General features: G+C 38.8%; 1 protein-coding gene across 3 annotated transcripts in view; it reads left to right on the plus strand.

Moving 5' to 3' along the window:
* tafa5a (TAFA chemokine like family member 5a) overlaps nucleotides 1–27605 on the plus strand; it is a 552376-nt gene that overhangs the window by 443749 nt on the left and 81022 nt on the right. For all 3 annotated transcript variants that reach the window (XR_009815216.2, XR_009815217.2, XM_061959795.2), the window contains exon 3: nucleotides 21227–21354. Coding sequence is in view for 1 of the 3 variants with exons in the window: in XM_061959795.2 (XP_061815779.1) it covers nucleotides 21227–21354 (128 nt within the window). In the remaining 2 variants the exon portion in view is untranslated. The remainder of the gene's footprint in view (nucleotides 1–21226; nucleotides 21355–27605) is intronic.

Consider the following 27605-nt stretch of genomic DNA (forward strand, 5'->3'; position numbering starts at 1 on the left):
CCATGGTCCGTAAACCAGGCACGGGTAGATTTTGCGCTGTGTGCAGGCGCCAAGTCCTGTTGGAACTTGAAATCTCCATCTCCATAGAGCAGGTCAGCAGCAGGAAGCATGAAGTGCTCTAAAACTTGCTGGTAGACGGCTGCGTTGACCCTGGATCTCAGGAAACAGAGTGGACCGACACCAGCAGATGACATGGCACCCCAAACCATCACTGATGGTGGAAACTTTACACTAGACTTCAGGCAACGTGGATCCTGTGCCTCTCCTGTCTTCCTCCAGACTCTGGGACCTCGATTTCCAAAGGAAATGCAAAATTTGCATGGTTGGGTGATGGTTTGAGGTGCCATGTCATCTGCTGGTGTCATAACACCTGAGCAGTGCCAGAAACTCATCGACTCCATGCCACGCCGCATTAACGCAGTAATTGAGGCAAAAGGAGCTCCAACCAAGTATTGAGTATTGTACATGCTCATATTTTTCATTTTCATACTTTTCAGTTGGCCAACATTTCTAAAAATCCCTTTTTTGTATTAGCCTTAAGTAATATTCTAATTTTGTGACACACGGAATTTTGGATTTTCATTTGTTGCCACTTCAAATCATCAAAATTCAATGAAATAAACATTTGAATGCATCAGTCTGTGTGCAATGAATAAATATAATGTACAAGTTACACCTTTTGAATGCAATTACTGAAATAAATCAAGTTTTTCAAAATATTCTAATTTACTGGCTTTTACCTGTATATATATTATTACTTAATGAGATTATTTCATTGAATTTTTCAGTTTCAAATTGTTCAAATCCGTCAAAAAAATGTTTATAGTTTAATTAATAAAAAATTATGCACTTAAATTTTTTTTTGTTACATAAAAAACAAAACAATGTGAATATTCTTTGTTGCAAGCTGATCTATATTTGTTGTGTATTGTTTTGTTTTGTATTGTCAATCCATTGGGCGATCTGAGCCGAGGGTGCCGTTGTGGCTTGTGCAGCCCTTTGAGACACTCGTGATTTAGGGCTATATAAGTAAACTTTGATTGATTGATTGATTGATTTTCTTTAATGCTAGTAAAGATACAATGTTATACACATTTAAAGACAAATGATACTGTTTATAGTCGCGGTGGACAGTGTGTGTGTGTGTGTGTGTGTGTGGGGGGCAAAACATGTTATCTTCTTCCAGGGGGGGCGTAACAGAAATATTAGAGAAGCACTGCGTTAAAGTAAGGCTGCATGAGGCTGAGCCAATCAGTGGCCACGATACAGAACAGCGCGCTCTGATTGGTTAGGTCTCACCCAGTGGCCAAAACTGCTATAGTATTGATTGTGTTTAGTTTATTTAGCAATTTTATGCTAATTTTTAAAAATCAGCGATGTGGTGAAGCAGCAATATTAGGAGCGTGACGTGACGTTTTATCCCCCCCTTCTTAAAGGTAGGTTGTCTCTTACGCGGTGTTATATAAGATGTAAAGAAGGGCTTTGATGCTGCTCCCTGTATCATCTTTTCTCATCTTGACAGTCTGCAATTATCAAAAGTCTTCATCTGGGAAGTGCCGCGCCACATTCATCATGTAGGCTCTGATCTCTCCCTCGCTCCTCGCGCGCGACCCACCCCTTAGCCGCCGGATTAGACGGAATTTATTAAAGGCCGAGACGGCGGCTGTTGACATGAGTGTGATGGACCATTTGGCGAGGAGATAAGTGCCGTCACGTCCTCCCTTCCCCGCGTGTTTTGTAGCCAGTCTGGCGATGGGCGGCGTTTCCCTGTCATTAGTTAAAGCAACACTATGTAAAAAATGTCAAACTGGACTATTCAGGGGCTTCTCGGGAAGTGGGAAAAAAAAAGGTGTCCATCATCGCCATGGCAACCCTGGAGCACCTATCTCAGGTGGTCATTTGTACTGGTGTACAAATGATTACTGACTGTTGCTTTTAATATGTGCAGACGTGTTTTGGTGAAGGCATTAATTAGCATTATTAGTGGCTGCTGATGATCTACACGTATGACACGCTCAAGGTGCCCCCGCTGCACAATTTATAGATATGAAAGCAAATGTGTCCGCCTCCTGTTTACCAGAGTGAATGCACCACATATGACGTACCGTGTTGTGTTAATTAATGCACGCCATTACGTTCATACATAACAGTCCTATTTTTTTTATCTTTATAGTCAAGCAGAATATCATTGCATCAACATTATTATTTCCTCTTATTTGTCTTTATTATTTCAATAATTAGGGCTTGTTTTTTTAAGTAATTTCAAGACCAGAAGCCGACCCGAAGACTGTTGCGTCTGACCAGTCTTCCTCTCAGGGAATACAAGTCACTGGTCAATCCCAAATTCTTTCAGATGACATATATGCAGAGTAAGAAGGACCATCAAGACAGAATAGGAATATTATCAAGTTTTACTAAAGCTTTAGGAGACCAGTCCTACAGTGCGCTAATACCAGCATCTGTGCACTCTCACACACACGTATTACCCTAAATTCCGGACTATTAACCTACACTTTAAACCCTGCGGCTCATAAAACGGTGCGGCTAATTTATGGGTTTTTCTTCGCTCAGGGCCATAATGTTTTTGTGTTCCAGCAGAGACACTGAAAAGGTGTGTGGCGCCATCTTTTGGACGAGTTCGCTCACTGAAGGTGCTGCAGGGCGAACGTCGACAGTATTTCCTTCCGTTGAGTGCTTTAAACCGGAAGTACAAGTGCCGGTTAGTTTGCTATTTGTCCATAGCGGTTCTACTCGTAACGATTCTTAATTTGTCACTCTAAGCAACGTTTGTAAGTCTTACAATATAACTAAAACAATTCCTACTTACTAAACCGTCCCATGTGTGATGTCTGTGGGAGTTTTTTTCATGCATGTTTGGCGTTCATGCATGTACTCAAGCTAGCATTAGCGAATATGCTAACACGATTCTTGGGGGTAACTATTCAATTCAGAATCAATTCTTGATTCAAAACAATTTTCGATTCAAAATCAATACTTTTTTAATAATATTGGGTTTATTTCTTACTATTTTTTCATCGATTTTTTATTTAATTTTAGATTCTATATAATTACCGTGATTCATTCGATAATCAAATTTTTTTTGGACACCCCTAGTTTTTATGCATTTTTAGGGACCGAGTCCCTTTGGGACAGAGGACCCTATTGTATTTCTAGCGTTTTATTATTATATCGCCGCCTCTTTGAGCTGTAATTTGACCCCTTTAACAGCAGAATATCATTGCATCAACATTATTATTTCCTCTTATTTGTCTTTATTATTTCAATAACTAGGGCTTGTTTTTTTAAGTAATTTAAAGACCAGAAGCCGACCTGAAGACTGTTGCGTCTGACCAGTCTTCCTCTCAGGGAATACAAGTCTCTGGTCAATCCCAAATTCTTTCAGATTACATATATGCAGAGTAAGAAGGACCATCAAGACAGAATAGGAATATTATCAAGTTTTACTAAAGCTTTAGCAGACCAGTCCTACAGTGCGCTAATACCAGCATCTAGAAGAGGTCTGAAAATCAAACGGGGAGAGACAACTTATTGAATACGAAAACAGCCTCCACCCTGCCCAGAAAGGAATACAGCCTCTTTGTTCTAATACTGATAAGGTAAAAAGGGAGTATGCTATACTCCCACATTCCAACCCTTCAAGGTAAAGCACAGAGTTTACTTGCAGACATAAGATACAAGCATAAAGAGTACACATGGGAAAATATTAGCTGCTTTAAACATGACTATGTCTTCCTCTCAGGGAATACAAGTCACTGGTCAATCCCAAATTCTTTCAGATGACATATATGCAGAGTAAGAAGGACCATCAAGACAGAATCGGAATATTATCAAGTTTTACTAAAGCTTTAGGAGACCAGTCCTACAGTGCGCTAATACCAGCATCTAGAAGAGGTCTGAAAATCAAACGGGAAGAGACAACTTATTGAATACGAAAACAGCCTCCACCCTGCCCAGAAAGGAATACAGCCTCTTTGTTCTAATACTGATAAGGTAAAAAGGGAGTATGCTATACTCCCACATTCCAACCCTTCAAGGTAAAGCACAGAGTTTACTTGCGGATATAAGATACAAGCATAAAGAGCACACATGGGAAAATATTAGCTGCTTTAAACATGACTATGAATAAAGAAAGAACTCTTAAAAATATATGCATTCTCCACAAGACCCAAACAGTACATTTTCTGCATTGACCCGATTATAAGGGCACCCTGCCACGGCACGTTTTTTAAGGGGGGGAAAAAAAACAGAAAATTCCGCTACTTTTTTCCTACACTTTAAACCCTGCGGCTTATAAAATGGTGCGGCTAATTTATGGATTTTTCTCCGCTGGAGGCCATAATGCAATTAGTTTTCATAAAACACATGCAAATACACTGAAATTGTGTTATGCTGCTGGGTAAAATGCCTAAACTGTTTCCTGCTTTTTTATTGCTTTGAACCGGAAGTACAACTGCCGTTCCGTCTTTTAATCGTGCATAGCTTTTCTACTCGTATGGATTAGTCATTCATCACTCAAAGCAACGTTTGTGAGTTTTATAATACAACTAAAACTATACATACTAAACCCACCCATGTGTGATGTGTGTAGGAGCGTTTTCATTAGGGCTGTGAATCTTTTGGCACCACACGATTTAATTTGATTTGATTCTTGGGGGTAACGATTCGATTCAGAATCAATTCTCGATTCAAAACGATTCTCGATTCAAAATGAATACTTTTTTTAATAACATTGGGTGCCGGTTCTATGATTAACCACATTCCTCCATGAAATAGATGTACAGCTGTTTTATCTTACTTAAATGAAAATTGGTTTTGTTTAATAAAATAATACCCAAACATTGAGTCAAATACAAATAAGGCAACAAGAGAAGTATCCAACACTTCTCTTTTCTAAAGGAAATCTGTACAGCAGATATGATTTGTGTGAGTGGACTGGACAGATTTAAAAACATATATAATATATATTTTTTAAATAGATTTTTGTTTTAATCCACTAAGAATCGTTACAAATAAGAATCGCTGTTCATTCCTAAATAGATTTTTTTCGACACCCCTAATGTTCATGCTTTTCTGTACGTGCTATCGTAATGTAATGAAACTAGTGTCGTTAGCGTTAACTAATATGCTAGCACGTTTACGAGTGTCTGTGCCAGTATTATTTACTTACAACGACATTCTTTTTGTATTGTTTCAGTTTCACAAATTCCTCAGTAAATTCACCAAAACGCCACCGTGGAGTTATCGAGTCTGTTTAGCCGATTGAGAGCTAGCTTCCGTTCTAGCGGGTCCATGACGATGACTTCTGTTTTGTTTGATCCACCGTTTTACTGCCGTGTTGCAATTAAAGCATGTAAAAAAATATATATATATATATATATATTTCTGTTTAAATAATTCCTTTCACAACATATATATCTGTGGCTTATAGTCCGGTGCGGCTAATTTATGGAAAAATATGTTTTTCTTCTACAATTTACTGAGTGCGGCTAATATACAGGTGCACTCAATAGTCCGGAAAATACAGTAACAAAATTTAGCATTCGGGTCAATGTTATTTTATTTTTTGGATTATTTATGATTTTTATTTATTTTTATCTTTTTATAGTTTTAAGTCGCAAGCCTGCCGTTTTTTGTTTGTTTTTTTAAAAAAGGAGCAAAAAGTAAATATTGGAGTGAGAAGAAATACTGTAATTATGCTCCGTGTTAGCTCCCCCTGCGGCGCTCCTGGTATCGATCCTTCTTTGAACGTGGAACTGTTGTTGCTTTTCCTGAATCACTCATCATCGTGCGCCGTTTAAAAGCGCACGTTGATGATCTAATATTCAGTCATTACAGAATTGGCACCAGGAGTTTAAAGGCAGCCTTTTTGCGAGGAAAATAGTCAAGTGTGAACGTCTTTAATTCAAAATAGACATTTGCCTGTGATTACAGTGTTCGTTAAGTGCCAGCGACAGACTTCTAATTGCTTTTTTTTCTACACTCATGCCTTTTTCTGCTGTATCAGACTAGATATTGTATTCCAGTGTATTTCAAGTCACGTAGATGTGACATGGAAATAAACAAATGCGCTGGCGTTGGCTGTGACATGAGCAAAAATACAGTCTTAATTAGGGATGTCCCGATCCAGGTTTTTGCACTTCCGATCCGATACCGATATTGTTTTTGCATTTCCGATCCGATACCGATACTGACCGATACCGATACTGACCGATACTGGCCTATCCGAGCATGTATTAAAGTTTAAAGTTATTTAGCCTACTTAGTTGTCAGAATCATGTTGAAAAGGGTTTTAGTACTCTTGATAACAACTAGCCAGCTGAATTAGGGGAGTTTGAATAATACACAATGGTTGGTAACAAGAAACTGACCTGTTTATTCAAGGATAAACACAAAATTATACATGACAAACAGAAATGGCATCATTGAACTAGGGCTGGGCGATATGGCCTTTTTTTAATATTGCGATATTTTAAGGCCATATTGCGAAACACAATATATATCTCGATATTTTGCCTTAGCCTTGAATGAACACTTGATGCATATAATCACAGCAGTATGATGATTCTATGTGTTTTGATTGATTGATTGAGACTTTTATTAGTAGGTTGCACAGTGAAGAACATATTCCGTACAATTGACCACTAAATGGTAACACCCCAATAAGTTTTTCAACTTGTTTAAGTTGGGGTCCACTTAAATTGATTCATGATACAGATATATACTATCAGATATATACTATCATCATAATACAGTCATCACACAAGATAATCACATTGAATTATTTACATTATTTATAATCCAGGGTGTGGAGGGGGGCGCCGGATGTAAGTGTCAAAAAGACAGTCAAAAGAGTTTGATATGAGAATAAATCTAAAGTTAAAATATAGGGTAGAAATGCACCCATTTGCAGGAAATGTAGTGTTGATTTTCAACATTTTCTTTCAAGGCTTGCATGTCTACATTGAAACATTCTTCTTCATACTGCATTAATATATGCTACTTTTAAACTTTCATGCAGAGAAGGAAATCACAACTAAAAAAATCACTAATTTTTTCATACGGTGTTGATGTGGAAATGTTTGCCATTTTGATGGTGTGGAGTCTGGACGTGTGGCACCGAATGGAGATAAGCGTCTCGACAGACGTCACAATATTTGAACAATGATGACGAAAACTGTTGTCTCTGTCGTGTCCGTGTGTCGAAAATTGTTATGCGCTTATTTTTTTATTTGATTTTGTGCGTGGCATAGATTTGCCGTGCGCAGAGGGCGCTTGAGCAGGCGCGCACCTTAGCGGCTGCGCTAGCATCACAGCTAACGTTAGCCATGCCGCTACCTCGCTCTCTGCTGGGAGAGGACGTATACCTATGTGACGTATGACGTGACAGTATGTGACGTATGTCGTGAGACTATGTGACGTGTGTAAGAAGGTGCGCTCGCTGTCTGTGAGAGGGAGACACAGGAAAGAGTGAGAAGAGCCTGTCGTGTAATGCCAGCAGCTAAAAGCAACTGCGTGAGAATTGTGGATGTGTTGAAGGTGTGCTGGAAAATGCGGAACGGAACTTACGGAGCAGCAGAAAAGTGGAATGTATTATTTAAATAGGTGCGTTGGAAAACATGGACCAGAGTTTTTTTTTAAACTGGATCTGGATCGGCATTTTCCCATGCCTTGCCGATACGCAATTTTTGGCAAATATCGGGATCGGATCGGGACATCCCTAGTCTTAATTACCGTATTTTTCGGAGTATAAGTCGCACCGGAGTATAAGTCGCACCTGCCGAAAATGCATAATAAAGAAGGAAAAAAACATATATAAGTTGCATTGGAGCCCGGCCAAACTATGAAAAAAACTGCGACTTATAGTCGGAAAAATACGGTAGTAGAACATTGTACACAAATGCATTGAGAAGAGGTAGCATGCTCAGAATTTAGGTTTAGGAGGATGGATGGTTTGGATTAACAAAAAAAACACAAAATTGCTTCGTTTTTTTTGTTATTTAGTAGAGATGTCCAATAATATCGGCCTGCCGATATTATCGGCCGATAAATGCGTTAAAATGTAATATCAGAAATTATCGGTATCGTTTTTTGTTTTTTTTATTATCAGTATCGTTTATTTATTTTTTTTTTTATTTTTTTTTTTTATTAAATCAACATAAAAAACACAAGTTACACTTACAATTAGTGCACCAACCCAAAAAACCTCCCTCCCCCAATTACACTCATTCACACTCATTCACACAAAATGGTTGTTTCTTTCTGTTATTAATATTCTGGTTCCTACATTATTTTATATATTTTACTTTCTTTTTTATTCAAGAAAACGTTTTTAATTTATTTATCTTATTTCATAATTTTTTTTAAAAAGTACCTTATCTTCACCATAGCTGGTTGTCCAAATTAGGCATAATAATGTGTTAATTCCACGACTGCATATATCGGTTGATGTCGGTATCGGTAATTAAAGAGTTGGACAATATCGGAATATCGGATATCGGCAAAAAGCCATTATCGGACATCCCTATTATTTAGGTTAAAGTGTTTTATATATTGTGCTCCTGAGTTAAAGTTGCCGATCACTTTGAGTGTATTATTATTCATTGAGTTTGTTTAATTGTATTTTTCAGTATCAAATGGTTCAAATCGGTCAAAAGAGGTTTGTAGTGGAAATAAGAATTTGATTTTTTTTATTTCACATAGATTGATGCACTTTAAATATTTTCGACTAAAACTAACAATCTTAATGAAGTTATTCCGTGGTGGAAGTTGATCTATATTTATATGTAGACGGGGACGGCGTGGCGCGGTTGGGAGAGTGGCCGTGCCAGCAACCTGAAGGTTCCTGGTTCGATCCCCACCTTCTACCGACCTAGTCACGTCCGTTGTGTCCTTGAGCAAGACACTTCACCCTTGCTCCTGATGGGTCGTGGTTAGGGCCTTGCATGGCAGCTCCCGCCATCAGTGTGTGAATGTGTGTGTGAATGTGGAAATTGTGTCAAAGCGCTTTGAGTACCTTGAAGGTAGAAAAGCTCTATACAAGTATAACCCATTTTTACCATTTTTTACCATATACAGGTAAAAGCCAGTAAATTAGAACATTTTGAAAAACTTGATTTATTTCAGTAATTGCATTCAAAAGGTGTAACTTGTACATTATATTTATTCATTGCACACAGACTGATGCATTCAAATGTTTATTTCATTTAATTTTGATGATTTGAAGTGGCAACAAATGAAAATCCAAAATTCCGTGTGTCACAAAATTAGAATATTACTTAAGGCTAATACAAAAAAGGGATTTTTAGAAATGTTGGCCAACTGAAAAGTATGAAAATGAAAAATATGAGCATGTACAATACTCAATACTTGGTTGGAGCTCCTTTTGCCTCAATTACTGCGTTAATGCGGCGTGGCATGGAGTCGATGAGTTTCTGGCACTGCTCAGGTGTTATGAGAGCCCAGGTTGCTCTGATAGTGGCCTTCAACTCTTCTGCGTTTTTGGGTCTGGCATTCTGCATCTTCCTTTTCACAATACCCCACAGATTTTCTATGGGGCTAAGGTCAGGGGAGTTGGCGGGCCAATTTAGAACAGAAATACCATGGTCCGTAAACCAGGCACGGGTAGATTTTGCGCTGTGTGCAGGCGCCAAGTCCTGTTGGAACTTGAAATCTCCATCTCCATAGAGCAGGTCAGCAGCAGGAAGCATGAAGTGCTCTAAAACTTGCTGGTAGACGGCTGCGTTGACCCTGGATCTCAGGAAACAGAGTGGACCGACACCAGCAGATGACATGGCACCCCAAACCATCACCCAACCATGCAAATTTTGCATTTCCTTTGGAAATCGAGGTCCCAGAGTCTGGAGGAAGACAGGAGAGGCACAGGATCCACGTTGCCTGAAGTCTAGTGTAAAGTTTCCACCATCAGTGATGGTTTGGGGTGCCATGTCATCTGCTGGTGTCGGTCCACTCTGTTTCCTGAGATCCAGGGTCAACGCAGCCGTCTACCAGCAAGTTTTAGAGCACTTCATGCTTCCTGCTGCTGACCTGCTCTATGGAGATGGAGATTTCAAGTTCCAACAGGACTTGGCGCCTGCACACAGCGCAAAATCTACCCGTGCCTGGTTTACGGACCATGGTATTTCTGTTCTAAATTGGCCCGCCAACTCCCCTGACCTTAGCCCCATTGAAAATCTGTGGGGTATTGTGAAAAGGAAGATGCAGAATGCCAGACCCAAAAACGCAGAAGAGTTGAAGGCCACTATCAGAGCAACCTGGGCTCTCATAACACCTGAGCAGTGCCAGAAACTCATCGACTCCATGCCACGCCGCATTAACGCAGTAATTGAGGCAAAAGGAGCTCCAACCAAGTATTGAGTATTGTACATGCTCATATTTTTCATTTTCATACTTTTCAGTTGGCCAACATTTCTAAAAATCCCTTTTTTGTATTAGCCTTAAGTAATATTCTAATTTTGTGACACACGGAATTTTGGATTTTCATTAGTTGCCACTTCAAATCATCAAAATTAAATGAAATAAACATTTGAATGCATCAGTCTGTGTGCAATGAATAAATATAATGTACAAGTTACACCTTTTGAATGCAATTACTGAAATAAATCAAGTTTTTCAAAATATTCTAATTTACTGACTTTTACCTGTAAGGTTACAGTGTTCTGCAGAGGTGTACTTATCACAATTTGATGGACAAATGATACACAATATGTTTTTCTTCCTCGTGGGGGCGTAACATAAAAAATAATTGAGAAACCGCTGTACTTAGGGATGATGTTTGATAAGAAATTATCGAGTTCGAGCCTGCCCTGCGATGAGGTGGCGACTTGTCCAGGGTGTACCCCGCCTTCCGCCCGATTGTAGCTGAGATAGGCTCCAGCGCCCCTCGCAACCCCAAAGGGAATAAGCGGTAGAAAATGGATGGATGGATGGGATGGAGTTCGAGCATATTCTCGAATCCTCTTATCGAACCGATTCCTTATCGATTCTCTTATCGAGTCCAGATAGGTTGTTGTAAATGGAAAAAAACACACAATATTTGGTTTCACAAAAGCTCACTTTTATTATATAAGAAAAAAATAAAATCTAATAAATAAATAAATAAATATTGACTGTTACCCCCCTAAAAAATAAAATAAAATAAATAAATATTGACTGTTGTTACCCAAATATATATTAAGTGGGATTTTTCAGAAAAACAAATATATACAGTAACACAAAAACAACCTGTCTCTGTGATCACTATAGGTGTATAAATAATAATATAGTGTTCAATAAAATCAGTCCCTTGGGCACAAAACTGAAAATAATATAGCTCTCCAAAAAGTGCAATTCTGCTGCTATTTGACATAACTGTTTGTTATGATGCTTTGACATTTTTGCACTTTATTTCTTTATTGAAAGAAAATTCTATGACGAGAAAAGTTGTTTGCAAATGTGGTTACAATGCTAAAAAATGAAAAGTTAAAGCTAAAAAAAGAAATACATTTTATTGAGTTAACATTATTTCTTTATAGGGGGGAAGATGTTATGAGCTAGGGAATATAACAACTACACTACCCAGCATGCAACGGGAGTGACGAGCATGCGCGGTAGCCCCGAAAAGTGTTGTTGCATGTCGCTACCCGGCAGCTAAGAATGAGGTTATGAGCACGCTGTGAAAGTAAACGTCAAGAACTCAGCCAACGCGCCTCGTCTGCATTATTTATAATTAGACAGACAACACATATACAGTGTGATTTTGTTTTGTTTACAAGGAAAGAAAAACAAAATTAAAAAAAGGTAGCTGTTGTATATATATGTATGTGCTGCGGTTGCTTTAAGAACGTTGCGACAGCTGCCGTAAAGTTTCCGGTTGGTCGTAAAAGTGTTGGTCATGTGTTTTTACCCTGCTCAAATCTCTCAGAAAAGTTATTCATTGGATTATACCTTTTTGTTTTGAACTTTATTTACACCTTGGAGCGCTTTTTCCGGTCCATTGTTTTTCCTGCTTTCCCTATCTGCGCCTAATGACTGAGCTACGTGACGTCATTTCTTGTGATGTCTCACGGGGCATTTCTGGTCGGGACGGGATTCGTTCCCAGGGATTCGAATAAAGAACCAACTCTTTTTCTTTACTATAGTGGTCCCGATAACGGGTACCGGTTCTCAAAATGGGATTCGAGTCCTCGGACTCTGTCCTTTTCTTATCGAACAACCGGGAAAACCGGTTTCGAGTATCATCCCTAGCTGTACGTGTAAAATTGTTATAAGTACACCTCTGCAGAACACTGTATCCTTACATGAATATAGATCAACTTCCAACACGGAATAACTTCATTAAGATTGTTTTTTAGTCGCCAAAGTATCACTTGATTCAAGTACAGTGTTTTACTTGTCTATATATTCAAACACGGTGTTACTGTTCAGACTGTGTGTATTGCTACAAAAATATTGTCGTGTTTATAATGAATACTCGGGCCTACTACGCTACTGTATTTTAACATCTGTCATTATGGCGGTACTTGGGGAGCCAGGTTTTATGTGAAGTGGTACTTTGTGGAAAAAAGTTTGAGAACCACTGCTTTAGAGTAATACGGCTCAAGTAAAAATAAAAAGTAGGCATTCAAATTATTACTTCAGTAAGAATAAGAATTCAGTGAAAAGTGAGTAACTTGTAGTGAGTAACTTCCGATTAATTAGTAGCTATTTGTCAATGGCACTTGCACTGTGTTTGTGAGAGGCATACTGTACTACAGTACTACACAATATGCACATTTTACAGTCACTTATGGTGCTATAACAGGGCTAAATAAAAAAATAAAAAAACATTTACATGTTTTCTTTAGTTGGAAGTAGAGATGTCCCGATCCGATATTTGGATCGGATCGGCCGCCGATATTTGCAAAAAAATGCGTATCGGCAAGGCATGGGAAAATGCCGATCCAGATCCAGTTAAAAAAAAAAACCTCCGCTCCGTGTTTTCCAACGCATCTATTTAAATAGTACATTCCACTTTTCTGCCGCTCCATAATTTCCGTTCCGCATTTTCCAGCACACCTTCAACACATCCACAGGTCTGTGGATTCGAACGCAGTTGCTTTTAGCTGCTGGCATTACACGACAGGCTCTTCTCACACTTTCCTGTGTCTCCCTCTCACAGACAGCAAGCGCACCTTCTTACACACGTCACATACTGTCACGTCATACGTCATATACGTATACGTCCTCCCCGAGCAGAGAGGTAGCAACATGGCTAACGTTAGCTGTGATGCTAGCGCAGCCGTGTGACCAACGTTCTCTCTAAGGTGCGCGCCTGTGCAATTGCGCACTGTTTAAACGTCCTCTGCGCATAGCATTTATATGCCACGCACAAAATCAAATAAAAAAATAAGCGCATAACAATTTTCGACACACGGACACGACAGAGAAAACAGTTTTCGTCATCATTGTTCAAATATTATAACATCTGTCGAGACGCTTATCTCCATTCGGTGCCACACGTCCACACCATCAAAATGCAGAGGCAAAAATGTCCACATCAACACCGTATGAAAAAATTTGTGATTTTTTTAGTTGTGATTTCCTTCTCTGCATGAAAGTTTAAAAGTAGCATATATTAATGCAGTATGAAGAAGAATGTTTTAATGTACACATGCAAGCCTTGAAAGAAAATGTTGAAAATCAAGACTACATTTCCTGCAAATGGGTGCATTTCTACCCTATATTTTAACTTTAGATTTATTCTCATATCAAACTCTTTTGGCTGTCTTTTTGACACTTACATCCGGCGCCCCCCTCCACACCCTGGATTATAAATAATGTAAATAATTCAATGTGATTATCTTGTGTGATGACTGTATTATGATGATAGTATATATCTGATAGTATATATCTGTATCATGAATCAATTAAGTGGACCCCGACTTAAACAAGTTGAAAAACTTATTCGGGTGTTACCATTTAGTGGTCAATTGTACGGAATATGTACTTCACTGTGCAACCTACTAATAAAAGTCTCAATCAATCAATCAAAACACATAGAATCATCATACTGCTGTGATTATATGCATCAAGTGTTCATTCAAGGCTAAGGCAAAATATGGAGATATATATCGTGTATCGCAATATGGCCTTAAAATATCGCAATATTAAAAAAAGGCCATATCGCCCAGCCCTAGTTCAATGATGCCATTTCTGTTTGTCATGTATAATTTTGTCTATTTTGTGTTTATCTTTGAATAAACAGGTCAGTTTCTTGTTACCAACCATTGTGTATTATTCAAACTCCCCTAATTCAGCTGGCTAGTTGTCAGAGGTGGGTAGTAACGCGCTACATTTACTCCGTTACATCTACTTGAGTAACTTATGGGATAAATTGTACTTCTAAGAGTAGTTTTAATGCAACTTACTTTTACTTTTACTTGAGTATATTTATAGAGAAGAAACGCTACTTTTACTCCGCTACTTTTATCTACATTCAGCTCGCTACTCGCTACTAATTTTTATCGGTCTGTTAATGCATGTTTGTTTTGGTTTGTCAGACAGACCTTCAAAGTGCCTGCGTTACTGGTGACGTTTCACTCCGTTCCACCAATCAGATGCAGTCACTGGTGACGTTGGACCAATCAAACAGAGCCAGGGGTCACATGACCTGACTTAAACAAGTTGAAAAACTTATTGGGGTGTTACCATTTAGTGGTCAATTGTAGGGAATATGTACTGTACTGTGCAATCTACTAATACAAGTTTCAATCAATCAATCAAAAGTGTGAAGGAAAAAAGACACTTTTTTATTTCAAACGTACATCCCGTCACAAGCCTAAAGACTGACTGCACAGTTCCTGTCTTCACAATAAAAGTGCCGCTCCATCGCGCATGCGCTTTCAAAATAAGAGTCTCCGAAAGCCAGCGCAAACAAGCTAGCAAGCTACGGAATTTGCCGCCAATGTATTTCTTGTAAAGTGTGTGAAAACGAATATGGAAGCTGGACAAATAAGATACCAAAAACCAACCACTTTCATGTGGTATTAGACAGAAAGGAGGAACTTTTTTTCTCCTGCTGTCTGATTACAATCAATGCAAGTCATCAGAATCAGGTAATACACCAACTTATATTCTTGTCAACATGAAAGAAAGGAATCTATATGTGTTAAACATGCATGTATATTCATTAAAACACCTTTAACATGTAAACAAAAACGGCGAAATAAATAAATATAAATGATATACTGTATATATCAATGTATGTGTATATATGTATGTATATATATATATATATATATATATATGTATGTGTGGGGGGAAAAAATCACAAGACTATTTAATCTCTACAGGCCTGTTTCATGAGGGGGGGTACCCTCAATCGTCAGGAGATTTTAATGGGAGCATTCGCATACCATGGTTTATATAGGGCACAGAGTGGGTGGGTACAGGCTGGCCTAGGGGCGTGGTGATTGGCTCATGTGCTACCTAGGAGGTGTTTCCGTCTATGGCGGCATGTTGTTACAATTTCGCTGCGCTTGTTGAGGGATGACAGGTCTGGACGGTAAATAATAAACAGTTTCTCTTTCAAGCATAGGTTGCATCTTTTATTACCACTATTGTAAGGTGTGCTGGATGCAAGAATTTGCCATGTTATTGAATATTCAACATTATTGTCTTTGAGGTCCCAAATGTGTTTGCTGAGTTCTGTGGTATTTCGCAGGTTTTTGTTCCTGAAAGAAGCCTTGTGGTTGTTCCATCTGGTTTTGAATTCACCCTCGGTTAATCCTACATATGTGTCGGATGTGTTAATGTCCTTGCGTATTACCTTAGATTGGTAGACAACTGATCTCAAACCACAACAAAACAATTGCAAATGAGCCGTCGACCCCCAGTCAGAACGACTCCAAAACCAACAAAGCATGTAACTGTCGAAAGAAACCTGATTGCCCTCTCAACGGGGGGTGCTTACAAACATCAGTTGTCTACCAATCTAAGGTAATACGCAAGGACATTAACACATCCGACACATATGTAGGATTAACCGAGGGTGAATTCAAAACCAGATAGAACAACCACAGGCCAGCCTGTACCCACCCACTCTGTGCCCTATATAAACCATGGTATGCGAATGCTCCCATTAAAATCTCCTGATGATTGAGGGTACCCCCCCTCATGAAACAGGCCTGTAGAGATGAAATAGTCTTGTGATTTTTTTTCCCCACACATACATATATTGCGCTCTACTACGGTATCGAGCACTATTTTTTGGATAACCTTATTAAGACATATATATATATATATATATATATATATATATATATATATATATATATATATATATATATATGATATGAGTGTGTATGTTACTCATCAGTTACTCAGTACTTGAGTAGTTTTTTCACAACATACTTTTTACTTTTACTCAAGTAAATATTTGGGTGACTACTCCTTACTTTTACTTGAGTAATAAATCTCTAAAGTAACAGTACTCTTACTTGAGTACAATTTCTGGCTACTCTACCCACCTCTGCTAGTTGTTATCAAGAGTACTAAAACCCTTTTCAACATGATTCTGACAACTAAGTAGGCTAAATAACTTTAAACTTTAATACATGTTCGGATAGGCCAGTATCGGTCAGTATCGGTATCGGATCGGAAGTGCAAAAAACCTGGATCGGGACATCCCTAGTTGGAAGTAGAATTCTTGTAGGCTCAAATGTGAACATTTCTACTGACAGCATGATGTGAACAATATTTTTCCTATTTTTTATGAAAAAATTGAGTTATGGCATAATAACAGGGATCATGTTAGTATATGCACAGCTAAAACAAAACAAAAAAAACCATCTACAACTTACAACATGTTTTTTAGTTGCAACTGTAATGTTTGTAGGTTGAAATGTGAGATACTGAGATTTTTTGTTTTTTTTATAGGTTGTAAAGTAAACATTAGTAAATATATCAATGCCACTTTTTTACAGTGTGCAGTCTGAGCGCAGTCATGTGACGTCCAGGCTCCGTTTGATTGGTGGAATGGAGTCAAATGTCACTGCTGCTGGTGAAAGAAGTAATCAGTGGGTTATTTAAAAAGTATGTTGCATTAAAACTACTCTGACAAGTACAATTCATCCAACAAATTACTTATGTAAAATGTCACGTGTTACATGATGCTGTACACTGTGGTAAATGTTCTAACGCCAGGTCAAAAAAACTTGGCATCAACAGCTGGAGATCATTTTTTAATGAACTTTTTTTAATGATTGTGCTGCATCGAGCTGCATATTCATTATGAAAAAGTTGCTACTCAGCTGTTGATGTGAAAGTCATGCACCTTGTTGTTGTGCTGCAAATTGGCTGGCTTAGGGCTCGTTGGTCTGTACACCGGCATGCAGAGACGGTAGGCACCGTGCAGGTGAAAATGTAGTGCAGCGAGGAAGTGCACAGGAAGCAAACAAAGCAAAAATGATCCAGCTCCGTCAAAAATACTTTTATACTGAATTGTGTTCCAAATTGACAACATATTTATTTATTTATTTATTTTATTCAGTGGCTTGTCAGAGAGCAGGATCACGTGACTTAGTTTCAGCAATCCAACGTGCGGTAAGCTCTTGTGACGTTTGACTCCAGGCAGTCACATGACGGCACTCAAACTACACCCTGTAAAAAGGGACACGACGTCATGTTTGCCGTACTTGCCAACCCTCCCGGATTTTCCGGGAGACTCCCAAAATTCAGCGCCTCTCCCGAAAACCTCCCGGGACAAATATTCTCCCGGTTTTCAGCCGGAGCTGGAAGCCACGCCCCCTCCAGCTCCATGCGGACCTGAGTGAGGACAGCCTTTTTTCATGTGTTAGAATAATTGTTTGTAAGTTATCACAAAAGAAACATTATATTGCATTATGTTCCTGATGAGAAGATGAAGGCTGTATTTCGAGGCCTAACAAGAGGAGGAAGGCTCGTGAGACGCCACTGTGATTTCAGCACGGACAGATGGCAGGAGCTGCTCAACTCCCGAAGGAACTCTCTTTGAAGTGTTAAACGAACTCTCTTTGAAGTGGTTCCCAAACTCTCTTCCAACTATTTGGTCAACGCTATTTACGACCCGCTGCCCTCTTGAAATTGCTGTGGACAGGAGACGGGAGGGGTTGTCCATTGTCCTCCAACACCTGCCCCAGCTGGATCCAGGAAGAGCCCAAGCCCGAGAAGTCCTCTTCTTGGACTTCAAGGCGACCGAAAACAATGACTGTTTTACACACTCCCAATTCCTGCTGTGACATATGTTGGTGCGTGAACATGGAACATCTGAATTAAAAGAGGAGACGAAGACCTTCTTCGTCAGAGCGTGGTGCAGGACTGTGCAGAGAGTGCAGCGGCCATGTCTTTCCTCAATATTGAGTCCAAATTGAATTCTGTCTCTGTTTGATTCTTTACTTTTTGTCTTGTTTAATAGATGTCCTGTGTTTGAACGTGACACATGACGGGAGGACAACAGGGTGACAAGAACTAAATTATCCAGACTAGAGATAAATTGTATTATTATGTTTATCTTACCTAAAAATAAATATATTTATTAATTTAAAAAAAAATAATAATAATAATTTTTACTATATTTTGCTAAAAACATTAAAATTAATTGTATTTTTCTTTGTATTTTTTCCTGACTCCTTATTACATCCAGCCATAGAATTATACATTAAAAATAAACATATTTGAAATAATTGATTTCAAATTATCATAATAATTCATTTAAAATGACCATATTTAATAATTAAAATAATTGCTTGTTTATCAACAACTTTAGCATTTTATTCATTACATTTTGAAACTCTCAGAAGCCAAGTTATGTTATATTCCTTAATATTTATTTATGCAAGTTTGAAGTATCAATTATCCAAACACAGGTTTGTTTGCATATTTTCAGGATGTATATATATATATATATATATATATATATATATATATATATATATATATATATATATATATATATATATGTATGTGTGGGAAAAAAATCACAAGACTATTTCATCTCTACAGGCCTGTTTCATGAGGGGTACCCTCAATCATCAGGAGATTTTAATGGGAGCATTCGCATACCATGGTTTATATAGGGCACAGAGTGGGTGGGTACAGGCTGGCCTAGGGGCGTGGTGTTTGGCTCATGTGTTACCTAGGAGGTGTTTCCGTCTATGGCGGCATGTTGTTACAATTTCGCTGCGCTTGTTGAGGGATGACAGGTCTGGACGGTAAATAATAAACAGTTTCTCTTTCAAGCATAGGTTGCATCTTTTATTACCACTATTGTAAGGTGTGCTGGATGCAAGAATTTGCCATGTTATTGAATATTCAACATTATTGTCTTTGAGGTCCCAAATGTGTTTGCTGAGTTCTGTGGTATTTCGCAGGTTTTTGTTCCTGAAAGAAGCCTTGTGATTGTTCCATCTGGTTTTGAATTCTCCCTCGGTTAATCCTACATATGTGTCGGATGTGTTAATGTCCTTGCGTATTACCTTAGATTGGTAGACAACTGATGTTTGTAAGCACCCCCCGTTGAGAGGGCAATCAGGTTTCTTTCGACAGTTACATCCTTTGTTGGTTTTGGAGTCGCTCTGTCTGGGGGCCGACGGCTCATTTGCAATTGTTTTGTTGTGGTTTGAGATGATTTGTCGTATATTGTTCATGCAGCTGTAGCTCAGTTTAATGTTGTTCTTATTGAATACTTTTCTTAGGATGTTGTCTTTGGGAAAGTGTTTGTCAATCAGATTGAGGAATTTGTGTCCAATGTTCGTTGAGACGTTTTTGCTGTATGGGGGGTTGTACCAGATGATGTCGTTTCGTTTTCTGTTCTTTTTTGGCTGGTTTCCTGGCGTGGGTTCATAGGTGAGGGTGAAATTGTATCCGCTTTCATCAAGGGCTTTTTGGTACGGGGGGGTTGCTTGGTCAAATTCAGCTTTGCTAGATGACAGCATCGATAGCCTTTTATTGATTCCGGTAGGTATTCTTTTCGTGGTGGTGGGTGGGTGGTTGCTGTCATGGTGCACGTATTGGAGTGTTGTGTTGGGTTTCGTGAATGGTTGGTAGCTGTTATTTCTCAGGTTGAAAGTGACGTCAAGGAAGTTGACGGTTTGCTTGTTGGCTTCAATCGTGATCCTTAGGCCGTTCTCTTTGAAAATTTGGCATATGCGCTTCTTGGTATTCTCGCTGCTCATTGGCGAGGCGCGACACACTGCCAGTCCGTCATCACGGTAAATACCAAGGTTCAGATTGAGGCTAGCGAGCTGGGAGAGGAGGAAACTCCCAACGAGTTCACACATTTCATACATATATATATATATGTATGAAATACTTGACTTGGTGAATTCTAGCTGTCAATATACTCCTCCCCTCTTAACCACGCCCCCAACCACGCCCCCACCCCCACCTCCCGAAATCGGAGGTCTCAAGGTTGGCAAGTATGATGTTTGCCGATGTTTACTTACAAACTATTAAAAAAAAAAAACAATATTCTTATCATGTCTGTAGAAATGTTCATAAGATTTCCACTTCCAACTTGAGAACACGCGTAGCGGCAAGTTATAGATGCGTATTTTGAAGTGACTGTGAAATGTGCATATTGTGATTGGCAACCAGGGACAGGTGTGTCCTGATTGCCAATCAGTGGCAAGTGAGGAAGTCAGTGCTCAGGCAAAAAGGGAAGTGGAAAACAAAAATAAGAGCGCTGCGCAGGAAATAGTACAGAAAGGGATAATAGAGTTTGGATTTTCTTTATTTTCTTCACTGTGTTTGGTATTGTTTCCTGTCCAGTGCTACTTCCTGTTTGCCTCACCCCAGCGCTGTCTTCCACACCTGTCCCTGATTGGCAAACTGAGCATATTTGTTCCAGGTTGCCAATCAGGCGTCTATATAACCCCGCCTGCCCTGATCATTGTTTCCTGTTGTAGCTGCATGTTGCCAGTGCACTTCCGAGCTGCACTTTGTTTTTTGACATGAAAGTCATCGGCGGCAATATCGCTGACTGAGCAGATAGCTTTTTGCCGCTATAGGCAACATTGCTTGTGTGGTGTGGTTCGAATTTTCCCTCACACTTTTAAATGTGTCTCACACAGAGTCGTATGTGTATTTTCAAATATTCCTCCCAGTCTTTACACCCGTCCCGGTGCTTTTTGTCTCCCTCTGTGTGTGCGTGCCCCGTCGCCTCTAATCGTTCTCTCCGTCTCCTCTGCAGCTGGCATCGTTCGGAAAAAGCAGTGGTGCGAGATGGTGCCGTGTTTGGAGGATGAAGGCTGCGACCTGCTAGTCAATAAATCCGGCTGGACTTGTACGCAGCCCGGAGGCCGAGTCAAAACAACCACGGTGAGTCCAGGCTCTGGTCTCGACCCAGCAGAGTCCCCTCATAATGTTACGGAAATATTTTCCCTCTTTTGGGGCAAAACGGAACAGTTCTGCTGGAAGAAGAAGAACACAATGAGTGCACCCTGCTTGGTGTTTATGCACTCTCACACACATGTATTACCCTAAATTCCAGACTATTAACCTACACTTTAAACCCTGCGGCTCATAAAACGGTGCGGCTAATTTATGGATTTTTCTTCGCTCAGGGCCATAATGTTTTTGTGTTCCAGCAGAGACACTGAAAAGGTGTGTGGCGAATGTCGACAGTATTTCCTTCCGTTGAGTGCTTTAAACCGGAAGTACAAGTGCCGGTTAGTTTGCTATTTGTCCATAGCGGTTCTACTCGTATATATTCTTAATTTGTCACTCTAAACAACGTTTGTAAGTCTTACAATATAACTAAAACAATTCCTACTTACTAAACCGTCCCATGTGTGATGTCTGTGGGAGTGTTTTCATGCATGTTTGGCGTTCATGCATGTGCTATCGTCATGTACTCAAGCTAGCATTAGCGAATATGCTAACACGATTCTTGGGGGTAACGATTCAATTCAGAATCAATTCTTGATTCAAAACAATTTTTGATTCAAAATCAATACTTTTTTAATAATATTGGGTTTATTAGGGACCGAATGTCCCTTTGGGACAGAGGAACCTATTGTATTTGTTATTCTTTATATATTCTTTATATATTATTATACCGCCGCCTCTTTGAGCTGTAATTTGACCCTCTTAACATGCTTCAAAACTCACCATATTTGACACACACATCAGGACTGGCGAAAATAAATTGCCATCTAATCAAAAAACCAAACCCCAAAACTCAAAATTGCACTCTAGCGCCCCCTAGGAAAAAACACAGACAAAACTGCTTGTAACTTCCGGTAGGAATGTCGTAGAGACATGAAACAAAAACTTCTATGTAGGTCTCACTTAGACCTAGATTTCATACATTGACAGCCTTCAGCAAAAATCAACAGGAAGTTGGCAATTCCCCCTTCAAAACAAACATTTCGTTAAAACAGTCACTTTTGCCTCTTTGAGCTGTAATTTGACCCCCTTAACATGCTTCAAAACTCACCAAACTGGACACACACATCAGGACTGGCAAGAATTGCACTCTCATAAAAAACCCAACCCCAAAACTCATAATTGCGCTCTAGCGCCCCCTAGGAAGAAAACACAGACACAACTGCTCCTCGGAAGAAAACTCAGACAAAACTGCCTGTAACTTCCAGTAGGAATGTCTTAGAGACATGAAACATGAAACCTCTATGTAGGTCTCACTTAGACCTACATTTCATATATTGACAACCTCCAGCAAAAATCAACAGGAAGTTTGCAATTCCCCCTTCAAAACAAAAGTTTTGTAAAAACCGGTCACCTTTTTTCAAACATTATCTCCTCTGAGCGCGTTTGTCGTGTCGGATTCAAACTAGCACAGGAGAGAGATTGAACCCTTCTGATTAAAAGTTGACCAAAGAGTATTAATTACTGCTCTGGTTTGGATTTTATGTGCCGTCAAAGTCGGTCCCGTCCATCGCTGCTTGCAGCTTTAATTTCTTATTATTTTTTCATCGATTTTTTATTTAATTTTAGATTCTATATAATTACCGTGATTCATTCGATAATCAACATTTTTTTTGGACACCCCTAGTTTTTATGCATTTTTAGGGACCGAGTCCCTTTGGGACAGAGGACCCTATTGTATTTCTAGCGTTTTATTATTATACCGCCGCCTCTTTGAGCTGTAATTTTACCCCCTTAACATGCTTCAAAACTCACCAAATTGGACACACACATCAGGACTGGCGAAAATTGCCATCTAATCAAAAAACCAAACCCCAAAACTCAAAATTGCACTCTAGCGCTCCCTAGGAAAAAACACAGACAAAACTGCTTGTAACTTCCGGTAGGAATGTCGTAGAGACATGAAACAAAAACTTCTATGTAGGTCTCACTTAGACCTAGATTTCATACATTGACAGCCTTCAGCAAAAATCAACAAGAAGTTGGCAATTCCCCCTTCAAAACAAAAATTTCGTAAAAACAGTCACTTTTGCCTCTTTGAGCTGTAATTTGACCCCCTTAACATGCTTCAAAACTCACCAAACTGGACACACACATCAGGACTGGCAAAAATTGCACTCTCATAAAAAACCCAACCCCAAAACTCAAAATTGCGCTCTAGCGCCCCCTAGGAAGAAAACACAGACACAACTGCTCCTCGGAAGAAAACTCAGACAAAACTGCCTGTAACTTCCAGTAGGAATGTCTTAGAGACATGAAACATGAAACCTCTATGTAGGTCTCACTTAGACCTACATTTCATATATTGACAACCTCCAGCAAAAATCAACAGGAAGTTTGCAATTCCCCCTTCAAAACAAAAGTTTTGTAAAAACCGGTCACCTTTTTTCAAACATTATCTCCTATGAGCGCGTTTGTCGTGTCGGCTTCAAACTAGCACAGGAGAGAGATTGAACCCTTCTGATTAAAAGTTGACCAAAGAGTATTAATTACTGCTCTGGTTTGGATTTTATGTGCCGTCAAAGTCGGTCCCGTCCATCGCTGCTTGCAGCTTTAATTTCTTACTATTTTTTCATCGATTTTTTATTTAATTTTAGATTCTATATAATTACCGTGATTCATTCGATAATCAACATTTTTTTTGGACACCCCTAGTTTTTATGCATTTTTAGGGACCGAGTCCCTTTGGGACAGAGGACCCTATTGTATTTCTAGCGTCTTATTATTATACCGCCGCCTCTTTGAGCTGTAATTTTACCCCCTTAACATGCTTCAAAACTCACCAAATTGGACACACACATCAGGACTGGCGAAAATTGCCATCTAATCAAAAAACCAAACCCCAAAACTCAAAATTGCACTCTAGCGCTCCCTAGGAAAAAACACAGACAAAACTGCTTGTAACTTCCGGTAGGAATGTCGTAGAGACATGAAACAAAAACTTCTATGTAGGTCTCACTTAGACCTAGATTTCATACATTGACAGCCTTCAGCAAAAATCAACAAGAAGTTGGCAATTCCCCCTTCAAAACAAAAATTTCGTAAAAACAGTCACTTTTGCCTCTTTGAGCTGTAATTTGACCCCCTTAACATGCTTCAAAACTCACCAAATTGGACACACACATCAGGACTGGCAAAAATTGCACTCTCATAAAAAACCCAACCCCAAAACTCAAAATTGCGCTCTAGCGCCCCCTAGGAAGAAAACACAGACACAACTGCTCCTCGGAAGAAAACTCAGACAAAACTGCCTGTAACTTCCAGTAGGAATGTCTTAGAGACATGAAACATGAAACCTCTATGTAGGTCTCACTTAGACCTACATTTCATATATTGACAACCTCCAGCAAAAATCAACAGGAAGTTTGCAAATCCCCCTTCAAAACAAAAGTTTTGTAAAAACCGGTCACCTTTTTTCAAACATGATCTCCTATGAGCGCGTTTGTCGTGTCGGCTTCAAACTAGCACAGGAGAGAGATTGAACCCTTCTGATTAAAAGTTGACCAAAGAGTATTAATTACTGCTCTGGTTTGGATTTTATGTGCCGTCAAAGTCGGTCCCGTCCATCGCTGCTTGCAGCTTTAATTTCTTACTATTTTTTCATCGATTTTTTATTTAATTTTAGATTCTATATAATTACCGTGATTCATTCGATAATCAACATTTTTTTTGGACACCCCTAGTTTTTATGCATTTTTAGGGACCGAGTCCCTTTGGGACAGAGGACCCTATTGTATTTCTAGCGTTTTATTATTATACCACCGCCTCTTTGAGCTGTATTTTGACCCCCTTAACATGCTTCAAAACTCACCAAATTGGACACACACATCAGGACTAGCGAAAATTGCAATCTAATCAAAAAAACAAACCCCAAAACTCAAAATTGCGCTCTAGCGCCCTCTAGGAAGCAAACACAGACAAAACTGCCTGTAACTCCCAGTAGGAATGTCGTAGATACATGAAACAAAAACCTCTATGTAGGTCTTACTTAGACCTATATTTCATAATCTGACAACCCCCAGCAAAAATCAACAGGAAGTTTGCAATTCCCCCTTCAAAACAAAAGTTGTGTAAAAACAGTCACCTTTTTTCAAACATTATCTCCTCTGAGCGCGTTTGTCATGTCGGCTTCAAATTAGCACAGGAGAGAGATTGAACCCTTCTGATTAAAAGTTGATGAAAAAGGTTTAATTACTGCTCCGGTTTGGATTTTATAACCCCTCAAAGTCGGTCCCGTCCATCGCTGCTTGCAGCTTTAATTGTACATGCTATTGTATTGTAATGAAGCTAACGTCATCAGCATTAGCTAACATGCGAACACGTTTGCGAGTGTCTGTGTTCGTATTTTTAACTTACAATCTTTTTGTCTTGTTTCAGTTGTGTAAATTTACCAAAACGTCACCGTGGAGTTATTGAGTCTGTTTAGCTGATTGGAGAGCTAGCTTCCGCAGCTAGTGGGTCCATGAGCATGACTTCCGTTTTGTTTGATCGACCGTTTTACTGCCGTGTTACAGACACCGTTTGTAAACAATAAAGGCATGTAAATAAACATTAACAAAATATTTATATTTAAATAACTAATGTCACAACGTATATATATATATATATATATATATATATATATATATATATATATATATATATATATATATATATATACATATATATGTATATATATATATATATATATACATATATATGTATATATATATATATATATATATATACATATATATGTATATATATATATATATATATATATATATGACTCATTTCACAACATATATATATATATATATATATGTATATATATATATATATATACGTATATATATATATACGTATATATATATATACATACGTATATATATATATATATATATATATATATATATATGTATATATATATATATATACATATATATGTATATATATATATATATACATATATATGTATATATATATATATATATATATATATATATATGACTCATTTCACAACATATATATATATATATATATATATATGTATATATATATATATATATATATACGTATATATATATACGTATATATATATATACATACGTATATATATACGTATATATATATATATATATATATATATATATATATATATATATATATATATATATATATATATATATATATATAATTGTGAAATGAGTTATTTAAATATAAATATTTTGTTAATGTTTATTTACATGCCTTAATTGTTTACAAACGGTGTCTTTAACACGGCAGTAAAACGGTAGATCAAACAAAACGGAAGTCATGCTCATGGACCCACTAGCTGCGGAAGCTAGCTCTCCAATCAGCTTATAGTCCGGTGCGGCTAATATATGGAACAATATTTTTTTTCTTCTAAAATTTAGTGGGTGCGCTCTATAGTCCGTAAAATGTGTCCACCCTGAGACTGCAAGGTCGTGAGTTCAAACCCCGGCCGAGTCATACCAAAGACTACAAACATTGGGACCTATTGCCTCCCTGCTTGACACTCAGCATCAAGGGTTGGAATTGGGGGTTAAATCACCAAAATGATTCCCGAGCGCGACCACCGCTGCTGCTCACAGCTCCCCTCACCTCCTAGGTGGTGAACAAGGCAATGGGTCAAATGCAGAGGATCATTTCACCACACCTAAGTTAAGTTAAGTTAAAGTTAAAGTCCCAACGATTGTCACACACTGGGTGTGGTGACATGTGTCCGAGCTGCATTTGACCCATGTTCACCCCCTGGGAGGTGAGGGGAGCAGTGAGCAGCAGCATGCGCCGCGCTTGAAAATCATTTTGGTGATTTAACCCCCAATTCCAACCCTCAATGCCGAGTGCCAAGCAGGGAAGGCAATGGGTCCCATTTTTATAGTCTTTGGTATGACTCGGCCGGGGTTTGAACTCACGACCTCCCAGTCTCAGGGCGGACACTCTAACCACAAGGCCACTGCGTCGGTGACTATCGTTGGGACTTTAACTTTAAAGCGAGGGAAGGAGGAAAGTCTGCGCTAGACACACACACAATGTGTCAAGGTGTGGCAACCAAGGATGACAAAAGCAGAAGAAACTGCTTTCACCTTTTGATACAGTGGTGCAAAAAAGTATTTAGTCAGCCCCCGATTGTGCAAGTTCTCCCACTTAAAATGATGACAGAGATCTGTCATTTTCAT

Source organism: Nerophis lumbriciformis, linkage group LG05, assembly GCF_033978685.3.
Source record: "Nerophis lumbriciformis linkage group LG05, RoL_Nlum_v2.1, whole genome shotgun sequence".
NCBI lineage: Eukaryota > Metazoa > Chordata > Actinopteri > Syngnathiformes > Syngnathidae > Nerophis > Nerophis lumbriciformis.